Here is a 27,351-nt window from a genome sequence, read left to right as displayed (position 1 = left end):
TTCTGCTTCATTTCGACAATATTTAAATACAAGCTGTAATTGAGAAGTTATCCATGATATTGTATTATTTCCTTCCGATGTAGATGGGTTACCGATATATTGTAACGATTCAATATAAGTAAGATGTGGAAATCTCTATAAAAAATATCTTATATCGATTCAGTTCTAGGATGCATCACACAATTAATTAAAGCATACTAATATTTAAAACTCGTAACTCTGTGATCTCTAAAAGTAATGTAGGTGTTAGTTCCATGTACATCAATTATATTGAGCCTGATGGCCTGTTATACATTCATATTTCCAAACAGTATATGGAGAGTTTTTCTGTCTGATACTACATGGCTCCACGTCTCGACAGCTTTTTCTGTCTGATACTACATGGCTCCACGTCTCGACAGCTTTGTCTTTGACTTGCCGATCTGTTTCTGATACCACTTCAGCAATCTAATAGTGAGCTTCCCAACGTCGCTTATGTCGTCGGGTTTCTCAACCTCCTGGACAGCTAATTGTAAGCGAACGACAACCTTCGTGATTCTCTGTGGAAAACACACGTTTATAAAATCAGTGAAATACTATGAAGTGAAGACACTTGGTTTCGTGGAAGAAAACAGTTCGATGGCTGTACATATACTAGTTTCCACAGTTTGTAGACATATAACTGTTTATAAACGGTAATGAACTATTTCATAGTAATTTGACTTTTCAGATTAATCGATATGTATTGACACCAGAGCTCGCCAGGTTGTCTGATTAATACCTCCCGCCCCCAAATCAACAATAGCTTTAGAGGGATTGTCCCAAAAAGATTCCTCTAAGATATCTTCATTTGGTCTCCATGGCAACCAAATAGGAAAAAAATTTAACAGTATTTGTCATTCCCTAAACTTTTTTTTTACCAATTTTCAACTTTAATAAGGTGATATCTTAATTCCGACCAATCAGAAGCCTCCAAAGTGGCTTCAAGGTAACCGTGTTGGAACACTTAATATGTTTAATTATAGGTTATAATTAGCTGTAGTATTCAAGTTTGAATTAGAAGTGAAAGGGCACAACTGTATACCACATGGATGTAGCTTGCCAAGTTTTGAGAACTATTGCTTCAGTACTTTTTAAAGATATACTCCACACAATAATCCGGACAGACGGATGGTCAGACAGTGTGATTTCACTATACCTCCCGAACTTCATTGCATGGGGTAAAATAATATGAACTATTGGAAAATTTCAAAAATTCAATTATGCACCGTTTAATGTACTCCCATCGTTATGAAATTAAACATTGCACAAAAGTGAATAGCTCCTTTTAATTCCAAAATTAGATACTATAGATCTAAAGAATAGACTAAACTGCATCATGCAGCTGTCTCGTCCTTCTGTTCACACTATAACATCAACTACGATTCATTACTTTGATACATTACCTTATTTTGGACTTTCAACAACACATTGTCGTCACTAAGACGTCCGTTGACCAAGTCGTTGTCGTGTAGAAATGTCACACCACGTATTATCTCGAGGACCACCTTGTAAATCCCGCGCACGCTAGGCCTTTCCTTCGTCATTACCTCTGCGAGTGGTGTGTAGATGGTAGGATGGTTCCCTAACATAAACGTCTCTTTTTGACATAGGGACGTCCAGATTCTCCAAGCATTGGTATCATCTGTGAAAGAAACAATATAACCCGCACTTTCTGGAGTAAAACAGAAAAAGTATAGATACACTCAATTATAAAAACTTACATGAAAGTAAAGACTTCACTCAACTACAATAAATAAGATGAAAGTGTAGACTTTACATGAAAACCAAACGAAATAAGAGTGTAAATTGTGATTAGCATGAACGCGTTGTAGTACAGATTACTATTATACTTGGAAAAATTAAAGAATATACTGCAGTTTACGTAAACGATAAAATATAGGTTGTGTAAGAAATAAAATATAGAATATACCCACGTGATAAAAAATATAGCATTTAAAGTATAGACAGTAATAACGCGAACAAATTATAATTATAGACAATACATAAACCGTACATGCTACTAGATATTTTCAGACATTCAAGAACTAGAAGAGAGTACCAACATATTATCAAATTCTGAATTCGCAATCAGAATCAATGGAACGAAGGCAAAATAAAAATAAATACTCGGCGACCGGTGAAAAAGTAAAAGTTAACAAAACCATGTGTTTTGGAATAGTAAATGTATTCTGATTCATCGACGACACATATCAATGTTGGTCAATCCAAGTAACTGATACTCACACGCTGTTTTCTTCACACTCCGTCCGAAATTCATTCCTTGGTATTTCTAATGGGTAAAGTTTGATAGTTGTCACTATTGCATCTTTCATTTGTTAAAATTAATATATACTAAAAATGATAAAGATATTAACATAGAAAGTAGTTATCACTTTGGTTCCTTACAGTGTCTTAATATCAATTTATACCCAAAACAATTAAGACATTAACATAGAAAGTAGTTATCACTTTGGTTCCTTACAGTGTCTTAATATCAATTTATACCCAAAACAATTAAGACATTAACATACAAAGCTATCACTTATTATCATTAACATCACTTAACACATTTATACGGCATCAAATTAGTAGTTTATATGACATCGTAAAGCTTAGTTTATCCAGTCGATTTTACACCCCCAGACAGGTGTCAATACTTCAACAATCCAGTGGATTTCACACCCCCAGACTGGTGTCAATACTTCAACAATCCCGTGGATTTTACACCACCAGACTGGTGTCAATACTTCAACAATCCCGTGGATTTTACACCCCCAGACAGGTGTCAATACTTCAACAATCCAGTGGATTTTACACCCCCAGACTGGTGTCAATACTTCAACAATCCAGTGGATTTTACACCCCCAGACAGGTGTCAATACTTCAACAATCCAGTGGATTTCACACCCCCAGACTGGTGTCAATACTTCAACAATCCCGTGGATTTTACACCCCAGACTGGTGTCAATACTTCAACAATCCCGTGGATTTTACACCCCCAGACTGGTGTCAATACTTCAACAATCCCGTGAGCATATTTATCATATATATTCTTCAATGCTTTCTCTAAGCTTTTTATCAAAACTCTTGTTACCTTTTTCTTTAATATGCCCGTGAAAGTGTATATGATTGGGTTGAGGGCTGAGTTGATAGGCAAGATAAAAACAGCCGTCCACGCATATGTAGAACCTGGGATCATTCTGCCTGACAGCGCCATAAGACCTCATAAGGGAAAGATATTACTGTATGATTCAGGAACAAAATGTGTTGATTATCAATCAAACATATTTCTATTCTATACAATGGTTAAAACAGTAACATACAGAAGGCATATTGATAAGCATTAAACCTAGACAAGTATATTATGAATTATTCTTTCAGGTGAAAATTGTGCATGCATGCCAGATATATTTATTAAACATTAGTATTTAATTCTTGCAAATGCTTACCCATAACACCCACAGGAAACCAGCAGAGGAAGTCAGAAAACACCACCAGAAATAAGCTCCGGGCAATCGCTGCGTCCTGGAAATGGCGCTGGGATTTCAGTAATTTGTCATCGGAGGAAATTTCGTTGTAGATGCAGATCTGACCGATAGCAATTCCAACAAATACGAAGAAGTTGAGGAAAATGAACAGGACTGTACCGAACTCCCAACCAGGGGGCCTATCCCTTGTCAGAGGAAGAGCCAGACATACTGCTGATCGGGAATAGAAACTTCCCTTGAAATAACTCGTAGCAACAAGAGGTACAACGGCCACTGACATAGCGAAGACCCACACACCAAGGCAAGCCCATTTAGCTTTCTTTGGACCGATCTGAACCTGACCGAAAGGAAACTTTATCGTCACAAAACGATCAATGGTTATAAGAAGCAGAAAAATCACGGATGCCTCACTTGAAACCGTCGCAAGAACTCCTGCAAACTTACAAGTATTTCCATTGCGCCACGCGAGATCATTCCAGACATATCGACCTCTGAATGCAGAGTCGGCAGAAGCTATGATGAGCATGTATACACCCATACAGAAGTCTGAAATGCCAAGGTTGGTGATAAAGATGCCATGCGCCTTCTTCAGGGTTTGTTGGTCGACCATACATTTATATAATACCACACAAATATTTCCGACAAAAGCACTAAGTCCTATAATCCAAAGGAAAGCTCTCAGCGTGTCTTCTCTCATCAAGTCGTCACACGAAGAAAACTCGTCTTGGTAAGGAAAACAGTTCGCTTCTGTGACTTTCTCGGGTTTGAGGCAACAAAACATGTATGCATCTGTGTATAACTTGGTCAAGTTCGACAAACCTCTAAATATGCCGTCTGAAAATTCCTTTATCGCATTGCCTCTTATATCTAATACAGACAGAGATGACAAAGAGGCAAATGCGTCGTCCTCTACCTTAGTGAGACGATTGTCTGTAACATGTAAAACCTGTATCGAGTCTAATCCTTTGAATGTCCCAGTTGGTAGAGTCATGATACTTGTGTATGATATAACAACTTCTGGCAATTTCGACAAACCGAAAAACCCGTTTTCGTACACATGCTGCAGTTGTGTGTTACCCTCCAGGTTTAGAAGCTTTAGATTGGTCAGACCTTCGAACACAGAGGCAACTATTTGACTTATTTTGTTGTAGCTAAGATCTAGACTATACAAATTTTTCAGAAGGAGAAAGTTCCTCGACCTTAACTGACTTATTCCAGAATTGGACAAGTTTAGCTCTCCAAGCAAAGGTAAGTCGAACTCGGGTAAAAGTACAGAGAAATCCGAAAGAACAAAGATTAACTTTCTGGTTTCTGGATGAAAATCTATGGTACTACCGGAAGATGAAAAACGTCGACACGTGACCGTATAGTCAGTGCACAAGCACGTATTGGGACATTTATTGTAGCAATGCGCCTCATCGTCCCCGTTCGGACACTGTTGCAGTCCGTCACAAACGGAACTCCTTGGGATACAGACGTCGCTTGAATGACAGCGGTACAGCCCAGGACAACTTTGGTCTGTCAATGACAAAAATGTCGTTATTAGCTCGTGCAACACAGGGAATATATAATTTATATGATATGAAGGTTTAGTATAACCATTGATGAGAAGATATTTAAAAACATGTTTGTGTTACTTACGGACACTTAATATTTATTTTTGTTTTGTAAACATTCATCAATGAAGAAGAAGGAAGTGTTCGTGAAATTTTAGCAGTAAAAATATCCCTCTTTTTCGGCCGATGCTTTTTCAAAGATGTAAGCAATCATGAATTTTTTAATGATGTTTAAATTGTGGCTGCCACTCACCGATAAATCCAAAAACGTAATGTAACCTTTAGACATTTCGTAAATATCGTAAAGAGGACCAAAGAATTATTATTTCATAGTCTGACATATGCATCCGGCCAGCTTTAACGAAACTTTTTGACGATTGTATTAATTAAAAATCTTCTTACTACAAAAGTGTTCGTCTTGACCCTCTGGACAGTGGTCAGTTCCGTCACACATGAGCCTGATCGGTATGCAGTAGCGCCCCGGACATTTAACGTAATCCGGTGGACAAACGAAGTTTTCTGTTATAGGAGCCATACATATATATACACTTGTATATAAACACAGTATATGTTATACATTCCATGATAACTTTGTTCTCATTTTCCTAGATATGTATTACTCTTAGATATTTGAAATGAAATACTGAAACATTGTTTTACTTGATTCAAAATTATTGATGCATGAAAATCTTAACAAAAGTATGTACTATAAGATATATAAATGATCCATTCATTATCAGTTTATCTAAAAGGATATCACAGCCTGATTGTACGAGTTTGATGGCTCAGTAGGAAGCTTGCTTAGTGCTTGCCAGCCAAATTCATGCACGACAGTTAAGAGATATAAAACAAATTGTAAGATTTTGTAGAACATATTCATCCGGCCATCATCGATGTCCAACGAAACGTTCGGTGTCAAGAATTCGGGACATGAGTACGTTACGTAAACTTATCATATTATGAGTTTCCCCTGCCCTATATAGTTATCTACCCTAAGAACAACGAGATCATCATGTCGAAAATCTGAGAAAAGGTAATTTTTAACCTCTGTCAAATAAAAGTAGAATTCATTATCAATGTCAAAAAGGAAAGATAGGAAAAACCAAATGTTCAAACTAAACCCGATACAAACCACAGTCGTCCAGATGAGAGAGGTCTTTGCAACCTTTCAACTCTCCATACTCGTCGTAATCTCGCAAGCATCTGTACGTGTAATTAATCGAGATCCTACTTCGACACAGGTATCGTTCAGTTTGCACTTCATCATCTTATTAGAAAAAAAACCCAAAGCGAGTAAACACCAAGCGTTGTCCAACATTAATCACAAAGAGTGGACAAAAGACACACAAGCCAATAGCATATTTTCATACAAATTTAGATAAGATAGAGTAGAGCCAGACAACGAATAAAATGATCATACAGCTGTGCTGTCCTTCTAGGACTCGTCAGCTAAGAGCCTAAATTTTGAAACCAACTAGTCCTATAGTTCAATACGTTTTGTAATGTTCATACATCTGATTATTTTAAAAGACATTCAAGAACATCTGCATATTCTTAACCGTCCCTTTATTAGAATGAATTAAACATTAGCATGCAGTTTACGGCAAATTTTGGGGACTAAAAGTCCACCAGCATGGTCTCTAACTGCAATATCGAAGATTGTACAACAGATACACAAGTGAATAGTTAGAAACAGTAGATCCAAGCGATGAAATAAAGAAAACATCAGTCAAATCGAAAAGCAATTCAAACGGGGAAAAGCGTAAGAAGAAAGTATTTCTTTACTTTCATAGGTTTCATAAACTTTCAAAAATCTATTGTCGCCCTCGATTTAGAAATTTCCAACTTAATGTGTCTTACCATTCTCACAGATGAGCGGACCGACTTGGAGTACGAGGTACCGCTGTTGACCTGCCTGTACTGACGCGGCTATCTGCAACACTGGCAGGTAACGCTCATCGTCAATAGTGCCGAAATCATGTCGTACCTCCGTTGTTGAGGCGGTGTACCAGTCATACGCGCTCGTAGAACAGTTGCATCTGATTTAAGGAAACAAAGCTATTATTTGTTTTCATTACAAATGCACAGCATGTTATCTGATAAAGTGTCGCTTCTAACCGTATTTGACAGTGTGTTAGTCTAACTAAATATGAAATAAAATATTAACTTTATATATCTTACAGCAAAACGAAACAAACTATCAGCTTCTACATGTATTAATTACTCTTGTTAGCCTGGATGGAAGCGTTGAAGGCTTACTGTGGGAGGAAACAGGAGTGCCCTGGTTGGTAACCCATACCTTTTCATGTCCGTTACAGAAGCAGAGCCTCAGACGAAAAGGTGAAAGGCGATTTTGTTACCACTGAGTCACCCGACCACCCTATTACTCAAACTAGATCTTGTATGATTCATCTACATGAAGCAACGTTATGGAATTACAGAAAAATGATTCTATAAAGATGGTACTAACCTTGTCTGATTCCTATTGCAATTGAAAAACATGGGACAGGAACATGCAGTGTCCGTTGTCGTCAAAGAAAATACTTCAGTCTCATTTGAGAATCCTCCTTGCCACGAAGTTGACTGAAGTATCGTGAAATGACACTTCATACTGATGGTTTGATAACAGACATTTTCGTCCTTCAGTTTTTCTATCATGTGGTTTGGTAATGTGTATGCTATATGTTGGTTAAGGGTCTTTCCCTGTGTAACTGTAATTGGTTCCTCATAGGGGTGATGGATGACTGTCTGGACCAAGTTCTTCCCATTCCTTTTAAGGAATTTGCAATTAACAGGTAAAGCATCTGAAATAGAATGTGTCCTGACTTCAAGATTTATAATTTCATCTAAATCAAAATGACTATCAATATTTTTTTCTAAATGCGACAATAGGAGTATATATAGTGAAGCTGTGGCTTCGTACGGACAGAACAAATCAAACTTACGGTCAGTGCCCAGTGTGGTAAGATATTCTCCGTCCTTTCGCATTCCAAGATACCACCATTCTGCACAAGAACGTTGAGTATTCTGTTCGCAAGCTTGATCCTCATCTTCATGAAATAATCCACCACAGTCAATTTGGCCATCACAAACTCTAGACTTGCGCATACACGATTGGTCATAACACCGGAAGTGGTTTTCTCCACATTCCTCTGAAACAGTATCTTACATTGTATGTTTGTAACTCTTGTATTTGGCTTTGAGAATGAATTTACTGTGAAATCATTAATTTTCGTGTTTTATGTTTTTTTTTTATTTTTCGATTATTTCTTTAGTACCCTGAATGAACGAGTTCACATGTCCACTAAATTTTAATATGAGCAATAGCAGATTTATTGAGCTACATTTATCGACGAAATCAAATGCCCACGAAATAGTTTTTATTAATCCATGGAAATATCTTATTTATCAGTAGACCGCGGTGTCATATACACTTACGAATCCAAATGTTATAACAACAGGAATAGAGTGGTCTGTTGTCTATAGGTCACCATTATGTCATGTCGACTAACATATGTTCTTATTTACGTCGGGGAGGAAATATTTAACATGAAGTATACAGAATATTGTTAACTCTTATTCAAAAGTTTTATGTATAATACAAATACTTTGTCAGTTTTGCTTTTTACTTAGAGACCATACCACAATTTTCTTCGTCGGATCCATCCATACAATCACGCTTCATATCACAGCGGAAGTTCCTTGGGATACACTGTTGGTTTCTACACGTCATCTGCTGGTCAGAACACTCGATACGTACTGTAATACAGCAAGAAAAACTAAAGCTAGTTACCCTATAGATAGCGACCATGTTACCATTGTGATTTGATTTTTCATTCAAACTTGAGACGATTTCACGACCATGTTCCCTTTTGGGAACGTGACATCTTTGATTTGGATTGACCAATATTTACATGGTGGAGGATCTTTTAAGATATGTTAAGAAATGGAAAGAGAGAACCTCTTGGTTCATACATGCGTAGAGTGTCAATCTTTAAATATTATCTTCTAAAGAGATTTAAATTTTGATTTAATTATTTTTTGTTCGTTTAAACGAAGTTCCATATATTTTCTTTTTAATATTTCGACGTTCTTTCTCCGATGATGATTAACTTAATATGTTATATAATTTAACTTTCACTTGATATACCACAATCGGCCTCGTCTGAGTTATCCGGGCAGTCCTTTCGGAAGTCACAGTACCGACCGATCGATATACACGTAACACCATCAGCACACTGGTACTGTGTGGAGGAGCAGTAATCTGATAAAAACACAACAGAAACGAATTATCGTTTCATTATAATATCAATCCATTTGGTTTTTTTAATTGTTATTGCAATAATATATGTATTACTATTACATTTTCACATCTGATCACGTCTTATTCAATGCTCTCTGCGGCAGTGATAAAACTTTATATTGCAAGCTAGCGCAAGAATTCTGTATCGTCTCATTATTTCAGCCAATCAGTAAATCCAGCAAGTTGCGCAAGTGTGCAGTACGATGTTGTTTTTGTTTTTTTAAATTAAAGGAATGATATACACGACGCTGTGGTAGGTATAATTGAATGAGATACAATTAAAATGGCACGGAATCATACCTTGAGCATTTCGTGTTCAGGTTTTAATACCGAAATGAAATAAATCAGTTATTTTAGTTTATTTCGATCGATATGAACATTTATTGAGCTCAGAAACATATTCGTTATCGGGTAACTGCTCTCTATAAATCTTCAAATCGATCGAAACAAATTGACACGTGTAATTGTATGATATTTCATGTATTTTTAATTCATAACGCATTCATCATAGGAATATTGCTTTTTATTATTTATCCACTGTAACTTTAAATAGACATACATTTTCAATGTCTATTATCATAATATCATCACATTCAAATACATGTTCTGTTTTTCATGTAGAAACAAATATAAAAATCATATTTAAAGTATTACTTATCAAGCATTTTATCATTTGAAAAGCAGCACAGGGAATAGAGTATGTGAAGACTTACAATCTCGTGGACCAGTATATGTTAGGTACAAAATTACCACAATCGAATTCTTCGTCACTGTTGTCAGTACAGTCCCTCCGTTTATCACACACATAGGCCCTGGCTATCATTTCTCCATTCTGGCACGTGAAGACCGTTTCCTTTGTTTGGTTACTATCTGACAAACTTCTAGGCTGCATTCGCGATCTTATCACAAAACCTACAACGATCACATCATTTGTATTGGCATGCCTACAGTTATGTACCACGACTCAAATGAATTTCTTTCTTTCTTAATATACAACAAAGATCCGCCAAAACATAATCTTTGTAGACCAATAGGCTATATTTAAACGGCACATTACCTGAATCTCATCATTAATGCACGCTGTTGTAAATGCTTTCTTTAAAAATATCAAATATTCCGAAATTAAACCCCACTACGAATATCACCAAATGTACAGTGTTGTAATTGTTTGATCAATATCACAATCAATAAACAAAATCAGTAACGTCACGGAAATAACTAATTATAAAAAAGTCAAAATTGTGGAAATTTTGGTACCGTTAAACTCGTGTGTTGAGTTTCGAAGAGTGTCTGAAATGGTACCCTCGATGTTTGTTTCGCAGATAAAGTTGTAGATTTGGTCGTAAGCACATGCAATGTCATGCCAATTGTCTATGGTGTGTATGCTATACAAGCGGATGGCAGTGCACTGTTCTCCTGCCAGACCGTCTGGCTGGGATGTTTCGCCTTTGTACCTAAACACACCACATCAGTACAGATCTCTAAAATCAAAATACATGCTAAAAATCAATTGAAATATCACCAATAAAAATGAATAGCAAAGACAGCAAACAAAAAGGAATCAATTAAACAATGTGATAAAACAATACTCATTATGTTAAGAATACGGAACGTTGTCATAAATGCTAAAAATCAGGTCAAACCGAGACACAGGATTTTATCCTTGTGTACGTATTCACCACTTTATAATCTATTGGATTGATCTTAATTTTGGAGATTTGACCGAGTTCCATATTAGGTAAACTTATCTGTCAGCTAATCAATCTCTTGGAAAATATATACTCGGAGATATGACGACTGTTTTCACCTGCGATGATTTAGATATGCTCGATTTACTGGACTTCCATGTAATCCACGTGGAAATTAAAGGTAAAAGGACATCGCCCCGTTTAGGAAATTCCTTATAGAATTTCCAGACGGTCATCGTCGGTTACTTGTTCTCAGAAAATATCAAAAGATTTATGGAAGTTAGGGCAATGGTCTACCTAATTTTCTAGACGGTGGTGATCGGTGGTTGTTGGCAAATCTACCAAATTTTAGCCGGAAGTGGTTGTTGTCAGTTGTTGCCAACGAATCTACCGGATTCTAGATATTCGTGGCTGGCGTCAGCTGTGGCCAACAAACCTACCAAACGTAATATATTAGTTGTATGATTCCTATATTGTCGAATTTAGAACTTAGCATCACTTACTGTACCAATATATGGAACTGTAAATGTTAGTTGTTGGCTGTCAATTATTGCCAATAATCTTACCAAACTGTAGATATAAGTGTTTGATGTCAGTTATCGTCGATAATCCTACAAAACTGTAGATATAAGTGTTTGATGTTAACTGCTATCTTACAATTCGACCAAACTGTAGATAAAAGTGTTTGATGTTAATTACTGTTTTACAATTCGACCAAACTGTAGATATAAGTGTTTGATGATAAATACTGTTTTACAATTCGACCAAACTGTAGATATAAGTGTTTGATGTTAAATACTGTTTTACAATTCGACCAAACTCTAGATATAAGTGTTTGATGTTAATTACTGTTTTTACATTTCGACCAAACTGTAGATATAAGTGTTTGATGCTAGTTATTATCGATAAACTTCGTACCGAAGAAACTTACCATGCCGTGTATGTTAGAGGCCTGCCGTCGTCCCAAATGTAATCTGTGATTCTTCCATCGTTAACAATTTTGCGGAGACCTAATTATGCAGACGTAGATATTGAAATAAAATGACTTTCCGATACTAGAAATACTATGTGGTATTTTATCAATGCTGAATCTATTTCACAACACAAGGATATGTAGCTGTATGTATGTAAACAGTTTTCGAAATGATATAATAATTCGTGTCTAAGGGTATGTTGATGATCTTGTGACTGACATTATATTTTCATTTGCTTTTTATAACTTTGAAGGTATTTATCAACATTTGCTATCTCACGAGAGAACTTAGTTTTAATGTATGAAGAGAGGGATCGATCTGTTATTATTTCAAATAAAACGTTAGCGAATTTTGATATGGATGCTTGCCTTCTTTAAAAAAAAAAAAAAAAAAACTCAGTTTTTACAAAAAGAATGTTCGAAAATAATCTATTAAATCTCTCTGAATATATCCAAAAGTGAAATGAATTAATCCATTCAGCATGTGGTGTAATAATATCGATTTAATGCTTTTTAATACATTTTTAAAGATTTCGTAATGATAAATCCCAACGTACATTATATTTATAGCGAAAAACTTCAAAGAATAATTCGTAAGAAAAGAAACTTCACGAATACAGAATACAGTCAATATTGATCTTTAATTAATTTACCTATGTAGACATCGCTTGTCGATGATGCTATCCACATTTTCGTCATCATGAAGTGGAGGAAAGCCATCTCGTCCTTGCTATTGATACTAACTAAATGACCACCTGGGTACGTCTGACATCGTTTGCGAGCATCAAGCCAAGTAGTAACAGCATCAGTGTTATTATGTGACACTCTTTCAAATATGTAACAACTGCCTCCAAAGTTCTGCCAGTTGTCATCAGGGCAACCTTTCATCGGAATAAATTTCAGCAGAATGTGGAAAAGTCATCAAATCATAGGGAAAAATATTTGTTACAGATTTAATAACAGGCACTTTAAAGATGTACTTCAATACCTAAACCATCGGGAGAAGGAATATAATGCCACAGTTCTACTTTATATACTTGCATCAATTTCTAATTTTGTAATCGCAGGAATAACGAACTTTTCTCTTCAGAATGCAAACTTTTCCAACAAATAAACAGGTAACACATAAAAGTAAGAGGTTGGTAAGTAGGCAATTGGGTTTAATTTTTCACATAAACATAATCAAACTTTATACTCCCATTGTGAGATATACCAAGATATGTTTATCAAAAGTTGTGTATATGTTTGCTGCTTCGATTTACTTATTTTGGACACATCAAACATGTAAATATTTACCATGACTACGTATTTCCGGAAAAGACCCTTGTGTGAATTCAAGAAGACGATAAAAACCAAGAAACCCATTTCCGTTTCCGCCAAATGTTCGAAATTCTACTTGCATTCTATGCCAGCCTGATGTGAAAGTGTCGTAGGTTCTGTTATACTTGCACATTGATGCCATCAAGGTGAGTTGATTGTTCAGAGATACATCATACACAGAGACAAAGGTTCCCACGCACGACCCATTCAATGAGATATCCAGCTCTATGATATCCAGACTGACAAATTGTCCAAAGGTTCCTTCGATCTTCCAGGTACATGCTTCTGTTTGAAAGATACCTGCTGGGTAGCCCTCAGTTGCAATATAACCTGTTGGGGAGGTGCATGTCTGAAAGCAATGTCCTGAATCCATTCCGCAACCTCCGTGCTCTGAAAATGATGTTGTTAATGTGAGTATAAAGAATGGTAATTAATAGCTCACATACTGTGAAAACACATATTTTTTGGGGCTCAAATTTTGTGGTTTTTAAAAGATAAACTTTTTTCGTTAGCCCTTCATCATGTAGGAACATACTGTCCTCGAAATTCATTATTTCTATTTTTTTTATGTTTTTTAATTAATTTTTGATATAATTTGTTATCGATTTATCATTTCGTGAACTTACGAATTCGTTGATCAACACCCTTAGTGATCACAAATTCAAAACTCAAAAAGGACTTTACATTAGGTGTCATATGCTCAAGGAGTTTCTATTTTATCTGAAAATCACCTCAAAATGGTGAAATGTCGATTATATATGGGTCGCGTTCTGTTTACTCTTATTCAATTCATTGATGATAAACGTTCTACTAACAGCTACTTATTTGTATTCTCATACCTATTTCTCTCGCTCGAAGTTCAAAAAAGCGGAAAGTATTTGTTGAATATAGAAAGCATGACTTAAATTGAATGGTCAGTTGGTCAGTCGTGCTTATGATTATTGATGTCCTGAAACCAGCAGCAGTTGTGTACGTCAGTCTGTTTCTTGTACTTTCTCTCCCATACTCTCCCGAAATAATCAGTTCATCTTCACATACGACGATGTCTTCGCTGGCGAAGTTGTCCTACAAATGTATATAAATCAGATCACCACTCTTTCTGTTGATGACCTGTGAGTCAATATACCAAACATGCGGTTAATTTCGTCGAGCGCAATTCACCATTTGGTGTTTAAACTGGAATTTCTGAAGTTAATTACTTCACAATAGCAGATACTAAAATTATATCATGAAGTGCATTTATTAATTTAAATTCACCAGTTTGATATTTACTAGACAATTTTATGGCGAAAAAAGCTAAAAGACAGAGAAAAAACGCGGAAATTAGACACCGATAATAAAATTAGTATACAGTATATAGATACCACAACTGAAAAAGTCCACAATCTAAACATTTGAAATAGGCTTCCGATGGACCCGATGATAACCGGTTATCTATTATCACAAAAAATTCCAATCGCCTTCGCAATACAAACTTTTAAGAAATGCAGAGAAACCGATTAACTACACGCTTTATCCTAGTCAGCACACTCAACTGGAAATCAACCTAACCCCACAAAATTTATTTTATGTTATTAAGACTTTTCCCCGTTAAGGTAAGGTATGTGTCATTCTTATGAAGCACTTCCCAGGTATTTTCGAATTTGGCAGTGCTGCTTTAAAAAAATATATTAATAGTTTATCATCTTTAAACTTATAAAAAAACATTTTGAAGATTAACTCAATACAATTAACAATTTAACTGACACCTGTTTAATCTTAATTGATAGTTTCGATAATATGTCAAATCCGTCCAGAAATAAAGTAAACCCAGATAAAAAGTACTAAGAAAGCATTCGGGACGCTTTAGTATCATGATAACTGATGTTCCGCATAAATGTATTCATTCAGTCTATATTTCATAGTATACCTCCGATACTATTACTTCATTCCACATCACAGGCGGAGCAAAGTTTGCTTCTACGACCCGTAAGTGAATGAATGCACTGCTTCTCAGTGTCCATATACAGGATATACCCTGGCCATAACTGAAGGGAAAGGACGGTGAACGTATCACAACCTCGCCGTTTCCTTCGATCCAAACCTCACCACCGCAGTTCTGCATCTCACCTATTTCTATATAAACGTTCTAATGTTGACAACCATAGACAAAAATGAAAGTGTTATTAAGATAAGACTGAATATTCTCTGTGATATAACCATTATAGAATCATTTCACAGGTTATGGCGGTAGACTACAGGCATGAACAGCACAAACGACATATGCACTTACATAAGATATGAACACAACAGAGCATGTGAAATTTCTTGTTGGGGATGAAATGTCTAAAGAAATATCTGTTTTCTTTTCTATTTCTAATCTCTTTAAAAGTTACTTAACTTCCATATGGATATAAATATAAATATATATTAGATAAACTCTCAGACAGGGACATAACATCAAATAATTGTTCTTACTTTCAAGACAAAGTCGCTGTCCCGCAAAGTAGAAGTCGGCCATGTTAGTGAGCCATGCGCCTCCCCATTCTGTCTCGTAGCGATGACCTTCGTGAATGATACATTCCTGACGACGCGTGCCTTGACGTGTTGAGCTATAGCTAATATACTCGCCTTTACTCGCCAGCTCTCGACATTGTTCGGCGGTTACGTTTCTAAAAAATACCTTGTCAAGTCGTCCTGTTTGGTCTAACCACCATGAATGATATTGTTGTTCCTCGAAACCATAGTCCAAGGTCCCGGGACGGCAACGGATGTCTCTGGTAACTTCGGGTAAAAATTATGATAATGTGTATAACATCACATTCTGTACAAATCGTATTTCTTTTGATGAAAATGATCGTTTTTCAAATAGATATGTACTCTACAATAAAGTTTACTCTTGATGGTGTTTATGTCAGAAACTCTTGAGTTAACTATACATTTTGTTCCTAATCTGCATGAATACAAAATTCTTTTTAAATATTTGAAATAATATTGACTTTTTTAATAGATCTTGGCTAATTTGAACAGAATTTAAAACACAATTCTCATAATATCTGAAAATATAAACCCTTATAGATAGTAGTACACGTCCTATTTCTGTATGTACAAAAAACTTTCCTGTTCTTTATACTGCCCGATATAGTTTTTAAAATATAGTATGCTTCGAAGAGAGCTTAAGTCTGATGTTCAATTTAATTGTTTACCAATGAAAGCTTGCTTAAATAAAGTGAAATACTGAACTGGTGCATTACGAGGATGTTTTTAGAAAACGACTTTTTAAGCCGAGATACTTACTTCGTTTCGGACAACCAATGAACTCCAGCTTTAGACATTTTTGGTTCCATTCCTTTTTGATGGGTTGTATTTTAAGAAAACGAGCAAAAATTTCTTCTTTTAGGATGAACCGTTGAATAGCTGTACTTTTCAAATAATTCAATGTTCGAAAAACCTGAAACGAAATGTTGATGAAATAGGTCGTTTTTAATGAGAAATACCGGTAAACTGTTTGAATATTAAATGATACAAGTGATGATGCGACTATACCTTTTTCTTATAAGATCAATAACATAAATATTGGCCAACGATAATCCTTACAATTTAATCAAATATTGAAATGATTTTTGATAGTTAATATGGACTCTTTCCTTACACTGCCGAATTGACCATTGAAACGTTACAAAATGACTTCGATTCTTTATGTCATTGTGTGGTATGAACAATCTGCCCAATGAAATAGTTTAATTGAAGATTAATTTAATTTATTCCACAATAAGGCATGTCAGTCTTGTGAAAAACATAGTTCTTTTTATTTTTTTTCTGTTATGTATACCTTATTTAACTTCGACTATTAAATGACATACGATACAGGTTTTACATTTCAGTTAGAATTATACTAATGAATAGGAAAGTCACACGACATATATCTGAAATGTGCTAATATTAGTTTAAGACATACTCTGGTAACATCATGCGGATCCTGATAAAAAGACATGTTGTTTCGGTTGATGCCATACGCCAACAGAAAATCGCTGACAAGGACCCTTGTCGCCCCCTCGTCCCAGCCCTGGACCAAAATCCCCTGTACGACCATTGGTACGATCAAGTCCACCTAATATTGATTACAACGAAACTGTGTTTGTAAATAATAACGGTAATATATTGGTGGGATACATTTTACCTAACTACTCATGTTGTGAGTACAACGTGGCTTGATCAATGGAGGCATGTTTCCCACATTTATATCTAGTAATCATACAGCTATTTAATGTAAGCAATATGATGAAACATGTACCAGATATTACAGGCACAGAAAGTACTGAGCTATGTAGTAACCATACTATGTATGTACCATACAGACACAGAAAGTACTGAGCTATGTAGTAACCATACTATGTATGTACCATACAGGCACAGAAAGTACTTAGCTATGTAGTAACCATACTATGTATGTACCATACAGGCACAGAAAGTACTGAGCTATGTAGTAACCATACTATGTATGTACCATACAGACACAGTACCATATATACTAGGCACAGAAAGTACTGAGCTATGTAGTAACCATACTATGTATGTACCATACAGGCACATTAAGTACTGAGCTATGTAATAACTATACTATGTATGTTGTTGTAACAATACAAAGACCTCCTACCATGAACCATGGGTCCATGTCTGATGGGTGGGGACACCATCCTTTCCCTACAGTTCCAAGTCGACCGTCGTTTATATGAGTGTCGAGCGATGATTTAGAGGACACTTCTAACTGATAGTCGAATATGTCACCTGACATCATCCCGAGACGTTTACCGCATGGAATATCTACCAGACATAATTTTAACAACAGTTCCTTTCGTTTGAAACAGAAAAAAGAGTAAGAAAACTGTTTAGACGTACATTGAATTCAATTATAATACACAACTTCGAACTTGTCCTTCCTTCTAAAACATGTCGAATACTGAAACTTAAAACAAGTGGTATTAGAGCTGTCTTATCTCTGTGCTTTTCACTTTCAGTAAATAAACCAAAGTAAAACACAGATGAATACAATCCGAAAACCTTTGTTAGCATCTGTGTCCCACGACAAAAACAAACAAAAATTATGATATTCAAGACTTACGTTTCCCGATAACTCGAATTTCGTTGATAGATAAAACAAAGAACTTTCCATAATTGTACACTGGATCAGTTGTGTCGAAGTTCCTGATGGTGACGTACTGGCCAATGATAGGTCTGCGACACTCGAATACAAACCTCATGGAACCATTAGGGTAACGGATATCATCACATCTCAAAGCACCGTAGTTGATGAAATCCCATTGGTTCTTGCTTACATATGTACCAACCAATCGGAAATTTACAGGATGCCAGGCTAAAAAAATTATTATATTAAAAAACATTATTTTCTGATATTTGGTTTTATATTTAAATATAGAACGGCAAAACTAGCAGAAATCTGATGACATTCTTACTTTTAGAATACACAGTATTTATTATTGTTAATTAGAATAGAAACACTGTATATATCACAGACACAGTATGTAAGAATAGAATAGAACACTGTAAATTCTTCAGTTATTAACCACGTATAGACATATTAAAATAGAATAGAAAAGTATAAATCACAGACACAGTATGAAAGAACAGAATATAAAAATATAAATCACAGGCACAGTATGTAAGAACAGAATAAAAAAACTGTAAATCACAGACACAGTATGTAAGAATAGAATAAAACACTGTAAATCACAGACACAGTATGTAAGAACAGAATAAAATACTGTAAATCACAGACACAGTATGTAAGAATAGAATAGAACACTGTAAATCACAGACACAGTATGTAAGAATAGAATAGAACGCTGTAAATCACAGACACAGTATGTAAGAATAGAATAAAACACTGTAAATCACAGACACAGTATGTAAAACAGAATAAAAAACTGTAAATCACAGACACAGTATGTAAGAATAGAATAGAATACTGTAAATCACAGACACAGTATGTAAGAATAGAATAGAACACTGTAAATCACAGACACAGTATGTAAGAATAGAATAAAAAAACTGTAAATCACAGACACAGTATGTAAGAATAGAATAGAACACTGTAAATCACAGACACAGTATGTAAGAATAGAATAGAACACTGTAAATCACAGACACAGTATGTAAAAACAGAATAGAACACTGTAAATCACAGACACAGTATGTAAGAAAAGAATAAAAAAACTGTAAATCACAGACACAGTATGTAAGAACAGAATAAAAAAACTGTAAATCACAGACACAGTATGTAAGAATAGAATAGAACACTGTAAATCACAGGCACAGTATGTAAAAACAGAATAGAACGCTGTAAATCACAGGCACAGTATGTAAAAACAGAATAGAACGCTGTAAATCACAGGCACAGTATGTAAGAATAGAATAGAACACTGTAAATCACAGACACAGTATGTAAGAATAGAATAGAACACTGTAAATCACAGACACAGTATGTAAGAATAGAATAGAACACTGTAAATCACAGACACAGTATGTAAGAATAGAATAGAACACTGTAAATCACAGGCACAGTATGTAAGAATAGAATAGAACACAGGCACAGTATGTAAAAACTGAATAGAACACTGTAAATCACAGACACAGTATGTAAAACAGAATAGAACACTGTAAATCACAGATACAATGTTTTAAGATTAAGAAAAATGTGAACAACAGAAACAATCAACACGTAATTATAGAATAAAAAAAACACGTGCACGTGCACAGGAAGTAAGAATAAAATGAAATACTGTAAGCCATGATCACAGCAAGTAAGAATAGAATTTTAAAAAATGAAAGAAAAAAAAATGGAAAGTAAGAAAATAACATAATCGGTAAACCACGAATAGGAAAGAAAAAGTAAACCACAAAAACAAAAATAACAGAATAAAATCGATATACCACAGTGACATCATTAAAGAATTGAATAGAAAATCTTCTACCATTGATACAACATACTAGTAGAATCTGAACATAATGTAACGCGTTCTTCAATTGGATAATTTACATGATATAATCCCTGATATAATCATGAATTCTGACGCGAACCAAAGCTGGCGGTCATCTTCCCGGTTGATACAGACGTTCGACATCGACATTGGAGTAATTAATTCAACATTGCTGAAACTTCGATTAGAAAACTGGTTATGATATGATATTTTTGTTCCTACAGACCATTAAACTTTAAAGCGCCAAAGTGCTTAAATGTGTCATCAAAGAGTGAAGTAGCGAGTACTGTAATGACAAACTTTGTGACATATTCCGATTAGCATTTTACCGCTTCAAGGGCGTTTGTCTTTTGTCGGTATTTACGATAAAGACGATAACCGTTAAATAATGTGCTCAATCCAGGGATAAAATTCAGTACATAATATCACAGCTAAATAAAATCATATCATATGGTATTGTCCCATACCTTTACTGGATAATTCTATAGAGAATGATATATAAAACCCAATATCAATTTGAATGAAGCGCACTGACAACTTCGAATGAGTCTCCCGTCCCGATCTCCCCACGAGGTCTGCTGTTTTATCGGCATTTTATCTACATTAGTGCATGAAAATATCTTTATCATTCTGAGATAAAGATGGCGAATTTTGTGTACGTACACTAGGAATTAACATCAGCAACAATTCCAACAGATAATGCACGCAGAGAAATATATTTTCTAATACCTCGACCTACATCCTAACCCGAATCTTTCGACAATTTGACTGGAAAGCGGATGGAGCTTCTACGTCACGTCAATAATGGTCAAAAGGAGCGTTTTGATTGGCTAGGAACATGTGAGAGACCGTTTCGAACAAAATTGAGAAGATCTAAGTTTTTGTTGAATTGCGTCGGTATTTCGATAATTACATCATTTTCAGGCTCAAATCATTTCAGAATGAGGATAGTATGTTTACTTTATATATATATATATCAGATAATAGATCTTGGTTTAAACACGAGACGAAGTATATGAATAAAAACAAGCATGTTATTCCCTATATACACCGGTAAACCACAGTCACAACATGTAAGAATACAAAATACTACAGTCACAACATGTTACAACACAATCACAAGTTGTATCTGTGATACATACTCTACCGTTAAAGCTTGAGAATAAAACACAAAATTATATACTTCAGAGTAACTGCCTATGATAGCGAAAATAAAATGTAACGCAACGTCGAATTTAGGGGAAAAGTGAGAAGTGATAGACGATAATAGCAAATGTTGATGATACATTTGGAACTAAACTTCAGTACCGGTATCTTAGGAACAGTGACAAATAAGGACACATGATGGATTCCCAAAGTTATAAACTACATATACTTACTGTTGGTGCGATACACCGAAATTCTGTGAACTTGGAACCATTCCTCCATGTCCAATTGAAGATATGGTTTGTTTTGTGGTCTGTAACTGGCAAAGGATCTCTGACCTACCCGCAAGCAAGAGTATAACACAACACTGATTCTCAGTCCCTATTTACCACGTCTATCGTATGGAAATCATGGACAAGACAGACTCTTCTATTTTAGCCCCTTCTCTCGAACTTTTCGAACATGTTGGTATTTTCTTCTTCCTTTTATGGTTGTCGTTGCACTAACAACAGGCATGTGATAAACATACTATTTGGCGATCAACATTCGATGTCCAAGAGTTGCATAGTCTCTATTTAAATAAGTTCCTTTTACATAATGGGTGGGAACTTTTGTCTATCGTATATATTCACTTGTGAATGATGCCGTGGAAAGATGTAATAAAAGGAGAATATCAGAGAAAATAGTCTCATACATCATTCCGAGAGACACAATTTTTATCAAAAATACTTTAAACACTGGATTACTCACCGAAAATACCATCCACAGCATTGAAAGGATCAAATTCCTTCAGGAAGAAATGAGTAAACAGCGGCTTTCGTTCACCTATAGTCTCCAAGGTAGATTTGTCATCTACAGCAGAACAAAAAAGAATAAAATGGTCAAATACGTCCGCTATATAACGGAAGCTATAAAATTAGAAATAGAAAGTATTGTTGGTTCGGAGTGTTATATGTTATAAATTGTACAAAAGACGAACAATAAAATTAGTGTATTGCCCCATTTAATAATTTGGAATTGGATACAGTTGAGACAAACAATGAATTAAACTGCATCATATAGCTGTTTCGTTCTTTTAGTACTCGTCAGTGACGTTAAGGGCCTAAATTTTGGTTTGGAATAGAGAATATGCTTGGTTTGGAGTGTTATATTCTATATAAGCATATCTTGAATTGGACATTTTGTAGTGCCATATCACAAAACAATTAATTTACAGGCATGACGGCATCTGAGGGCTTAGGTTAAATATCACTGAAACCGGAATGAGCCATTTATTTTTCATTGAGCATCCCCTTTAATTATGCTAAGAGCCCAGCAAATATCGAATACAAGTTTTAATCAACTCTCGTTACATGTTTGTCACGTCTTTGGGGTAAAGCGTGTAGCCTAAAACAGAAGGCTTAAATGATATTTTCTCTAGGAAGAATAATATCTTAAGGAGAAATGAAACGTTTAATAATCTTTTACACAACGGGAATGGAAGGTACAATTCTTCTGCTCTATCTGCACGAAAGGCAAACGAAAGAAATAAACTTACTACAAACTGGAACATCACACGCCTCCCTGGTGAACTCTGTATCTACGAAGCAAAATGGCTTTCCTTCCTGAGGTACATGATCAATTGTGTTACAGAAGTTTTCCTCCAGTTCACCGTGCCACAAACGGTGATTCCTAAGCCCTGTATCATTTAGTTCCAACCAAAACATGCAGTGCCGACCACTCTGACTGACATTTATGTGTCCTCGATAGGAGGCGCCCAAGTCATCGGGAAAATAACATTCTCTGTGATCTAACAAGAGGATTAGAACTTTATAGAAATATTGAAGAGTTTTAGTAATAACTTTGCTATAAGCCACATTATTGATAATTACTTTGGTCGGAAACAAAGAAACTCAAAAATGACATTAACTGTTGGTATTTTCATGAAATTTGTCACAGATAAATAAATAAAAAAAAACCCAAGAAAATTGTAAATTCATTAGTATCATCGGCTATCCATTAAGAAATTTCTACATGTATTTCGTTAAGTTTATTTTCAAATACTACTTTCTAATACAAGTTTGACCTTTGACCTACGTTTTGGGATGTAGTGACAGTAGTAGAGCTGGACGTGCTCATGGGTACTCCTATCGACGTAGCTATGGCTGCCAGAATAAGTCCACTCATTCGATGAGTCGCTCATATTGAAGAAATCCATTTTACTGACCATTCCGGCAATATTTTGACACATAGGTTGGTCTTGACTCTACAAACAAATTACCAGAATCAATACTTGCTTGACAGCAATTATACCTAACCCGTGGAATAATAGAATAATTTGTAAGTATTACCAAACAGCGACAATGATATATCTATAATGGTATATGGCTATACTTCATGCAGCTTGTGCCTATTAATGAACAGTGTACGCACCCAATGAAAGACTGCATTTAAATTGAACTTTATGTGGTAGCTATTGGAAACCTTCAGATCCTTTAATGGTACCGTGTGGCACAATTACGTGGCATGGCCATTACATATTCAGTAATTGGTAAATCTGCAATTCCCCAGTCTGTCAAAAATTGAACGGTTTATCGTATTGTGAAATTATACATTAAATGTATACTTACAGATAGAAGAAAGAAGGGAAAGGAGTTGGGAAGCATTATATCAGTTTCACCGACAGAATCTGATCGACAGCAATGAAACAACGTCAGTTCACTACTATTTCCGACTTCCATTGATGGCAATGTACCGCTCATGTCGGAGTCCCGAAAATGGTAGCCGGTCATTGTAATAGAGCCTTGTGAAAATCCTGTGGAATACAATTTTTTGCATACAATCTTAATAAGAATTCATCTCCCAACACATTGTAATGTTTATTTAATGGTATTAAGGAAACAGTGATATTAACATCACACCTTCAATCTCATGTCTACCTCCGTATGCTTGGGGAGTGTTGTGACCAATGTTGAATTATGATGCTGATATCTAGGGCTCTGAGATTACCTGCTGGACATTGATCTCCGGCTCTATATATGCAGTAGTGCCCAGCCGGCCAATTCGGTCTGTTTTTGATCCAAGGGTCAGAACTTTTCCGTCTTACACAGAAGTTCCACTGGAACGAATGGGTGTGGTAAGGCCCCATCAGATAGGGTTCAAAGGTCATCAGGTCATCGTCATTCCATGCTTGAGCTTTGGCGTTTTTGTTTAAGGTAAGATTGATGTATCCAGTCTCCCACTGATAAACTCCCGCTTCCGGACAACCGTAGCTTGACATTGGAAGGGCATAGTTGCCGTATGGCCAAGCACTTTGAAGCGACGCTTATAAGAAAAACAAATATGATATTCATATACCATAACAAGTATACTGTCCTGATGTTTTCAGAAAGGACGTGTAAAACAAAAATAAAACAAACAAACAAACCAAAAAAAGAATGAAAAGAAATAGCTTAATATAGTAAAAATGCATAATTATACGATTTTCAATGACATCATCGTATTTTCCTGGTACATGCTCTTAATTTCTTATCTTTGAAATTACCATGTTCACAGAAGATTCCGACGAAGCCGTCAGGACAAACACATGTGCACCTTCCTTCGTCTAGCTTTCCTTGGTTCTCACAATGACTTGTAGGACATACTTAAATAAAATAGTAAATTAAAACATGAATGATTGCGTCCATTAGTGCTTCGTATCTTGGAAATAGTTTAAATGCTTGTCTTGAATTACCATATTATTTTTTTCCATCTGGTGTTGTTAGCATTCAGGAAATTCCGTCAAAGTTTGAATTTATTAAATTTGATGACTTTATGAACTGAAAAGTGTCGCAATGGAAAAGACCCACGTGTTTCTTGTTTCGATGGTATTTTTAATTAAATTTAATATTCGGAAAAAAATTCCATCAATGCCTGATCGTGACTTCCGAAACCAGAGCCTTTTATTTCATTTTCATAATTCAATTTTGGTTTTATTTGAGGAGAACAATTTTAAAATGAACGGATTTAAGTATTATTAGTCAACCTGAAAAACGAAACAGCTGTTAATACAGTTTAATTAATTGTTTTCTCTACTGAATTTAACTCTTAATTTGTATTAAAAAGACATGTGAGTCTTCTATACAACCTTCGATCAGTATAACAGAGTCTTGTACTTTTTTCGTGAAAGTTAATTCCTATTCAAGATGTATAGAACACAATACTACCTTTTCCTACAACTCACTTTCTTGTGTTTAACAGTTAAAGAAAGGGTTTGCCATCATTACACTTCAGTGAAGACTATTCATAAAAACAAAAGAATTAAAAATAAATAGTAAAAAACCTGTTTCGTCTGTCTAGGACTTGTCATCGATATTAAGGACCTTAATCATTGACATCTAGGAGTCAACGGCGGGAAATAAAATAGGCAATTTATATATCATACCTAAATATATAATATATAAATATCAAAAATCGGATTGGGAGTTGCAGAAGCCCCAATATTCGATAAGATTAATTGATTTCAATACTGAATACTTTATCTAGTACATTTGTATGTATATTCTGTGTCATGGTCTAAATTGATTAAAACGTGCATTAACCTCTGCAATAAACTACTTTACCTGCTTCTTGTCCGCTTGGGATTATGTACGGGTTACATGTTTGGAGCCTTATCGCCAACAGCACCATGAAGATGTAGGCCATCGCCCCTGCACACAATGATAATGATGTTTCGTATGTTTATATATATATATGTGTTATATGCTTTTCGACATTTGACTCTTGTTGCTCAACGATGAATTATATGTTTGAAACATCGTCTCCCTAATAAGGCTAATTGGATTTCGCCGGGTATTTTGCATGTCATCAGATATAGTTGAAATATTAGGTTTGTATGTTGTTATGATGAAAGGATTTCCCTTTCATGGTTTGTATAGTACTCCATAAGTAATAGCATTTGACCCAAACAAAACCCAGGAAATAGATCGTAAATGGATAATATCAAAAGATCATATTTACTAATTAGTATATCAGTAGTAAAGCGATTAAAAAGACATGTCATTCAGGGATTAAGTTGTGCAGTCACATGTCGTCTCAGGTGAAGTGATTTTGTCTAATTTGATGAGCAAGACATGAAATATACACAGATTAGGAGTGATGCACGGTGATGGGAAATATGATTTAATCATCATAAACTCACTTACAATGATTGGAACCTTGGGAATATAGATAATTGGAAAAATGTAATAAAGTGTCATTACATGGGACATCATACAAACTATCCTTCTGTGTATCACTTTTGTGTCGTTATAAATTCTACATTGGCCAATACTTGTGGATTGTCATTGGGTTGTCATTTAACGCAAACTGTACATAAAACATGTGAAGTCCATGCCATTGATAAATGGATTTTTATCAACTATCCAATTAACGTTAGTGAAATATGCCTATGCCTAATTATACAATAACTTACATTGTTTTCTTTTAAATCTGAAGTGCTTGCCATCGATAAATGGATTTTTAACTAAATAAATCATGTTTGTGAAATAGGTGTAAAGCTCATTATACAGTAGTCACAATAGTTTACATATCATTTGAAGTACCTGTCAGATAAAAAGATTTTAAACTGTCTAATTTTGTTTGTATAATAGACCTACACATCATTATAAAGTAGCCACCATTGATTTCATATCGGATAACGGGCAAAGATCAGCAAAGTTTACCTGCCAAGTTTATCTCTTTATAACAACTATCCTGTTCATATATGCGTTTCCTTTATAAATTAGCCTACAGCTTAATATAAAAAAATCGACTCGCAGTATCGGAACATGGATTAATATGACCATGGCCATGTTGACAGTATTCATATTTATTTTACCCCACATTATAAATGTTTGCAATTAGGAATAATAGACTTCGGG

At 35.2% G+C, this 27,351-nt stretch overlaps 1 protein-coding gene across 1 annotated transcript; it reads right to left on the bottom strand.

Moving 5' to 3' along the window:
- Window positions 1-377: 377 nt before the first annotated feature.
- LOC132544254 (uncharacterized) lies at window positions 378-26,134 on the bottom strand. The gene is made up of 25 exons (XM_060207826.1): window positions 26,053-26,134; window positions 24,461-24,775; window positions 24,082-24,266; window positions 23,549-23,717; window positions 22,223-22,324; window positions 18,451-18,702; window positions 17,986-18,152; window positions 17,287-17,439; window positions 16,626-16,779; window positions 15,807-16,112; window positions 13,326-13,739; window positions 12,683-12,910; window positions 10,119-10,280; window positions 9,216-9,329; window positions 8,708-8,824; window positions 8,011-8,217; window positions 7,536-7,869; window positions 6,926-7,104; window positions 6,198-6,332; window positions 5,468-5,584; window positions 3,471-5,027; window positions 3,116-3,243; window positions 2,266-2,311; window positions 1,425-1,663; window positions 378-539 (listed from the first exon to the last, which is right to left on the bottom strand). Exons 1-25 carry the CDS (start codon window positions 26,132-26,134, stop codon window positions 378-380), a joined length of 6,024 nt encoding a protein of 2,007 aa, XP_060063809.1.
- Window positions 26,135-27,351: the final 1,217 nt, after the last annotated feature.

The sequence above is a fragment of the Ylistrum balloti genome, unplaced genomic scaffold (genome assembly GCF_031769215.1).
Source record: "Ylistrum balloti isolate Yb309-2 unplaced genomic scaffold, AGI_CSIRO_Ybal_v1 Utg369788, whole genome shotgun sequence".
Taxonomy (NCBI): Eukaryota; Metazoa; Mollusca; class Bivalvia; order Pectinida; family Pectinidae; genus Ylistrum; species Ylistrum balloti.
Note: the sequence above shows the minus strand (reverse complement) of the source record. Positions and strands in the feature narration are given on the sequence as shown.

Coding starts and splice junctions, on each gene's coding strand:
- LOC132544254 (XM_060207826.1), bottom strand. CDS start 26,134: ATGGCCTACATCTTCATGGTGCTGTTGGCGATAAGGCTCCAAACATGT. Junction 13,740..15,806: donor ACAGCGACTTTGTCTTGAAA/GTAAGAACAATT, acceptor CATCATTTTCAG/AGCACGGAGGTTGCGGAATG. Junction 10,281..12,682: donor GACAAGCGATGTCTACATAG/GTAAATTAATTA, acceptor TGATCGTTGTAG/GTTTTGTGATAAGATCGCGA.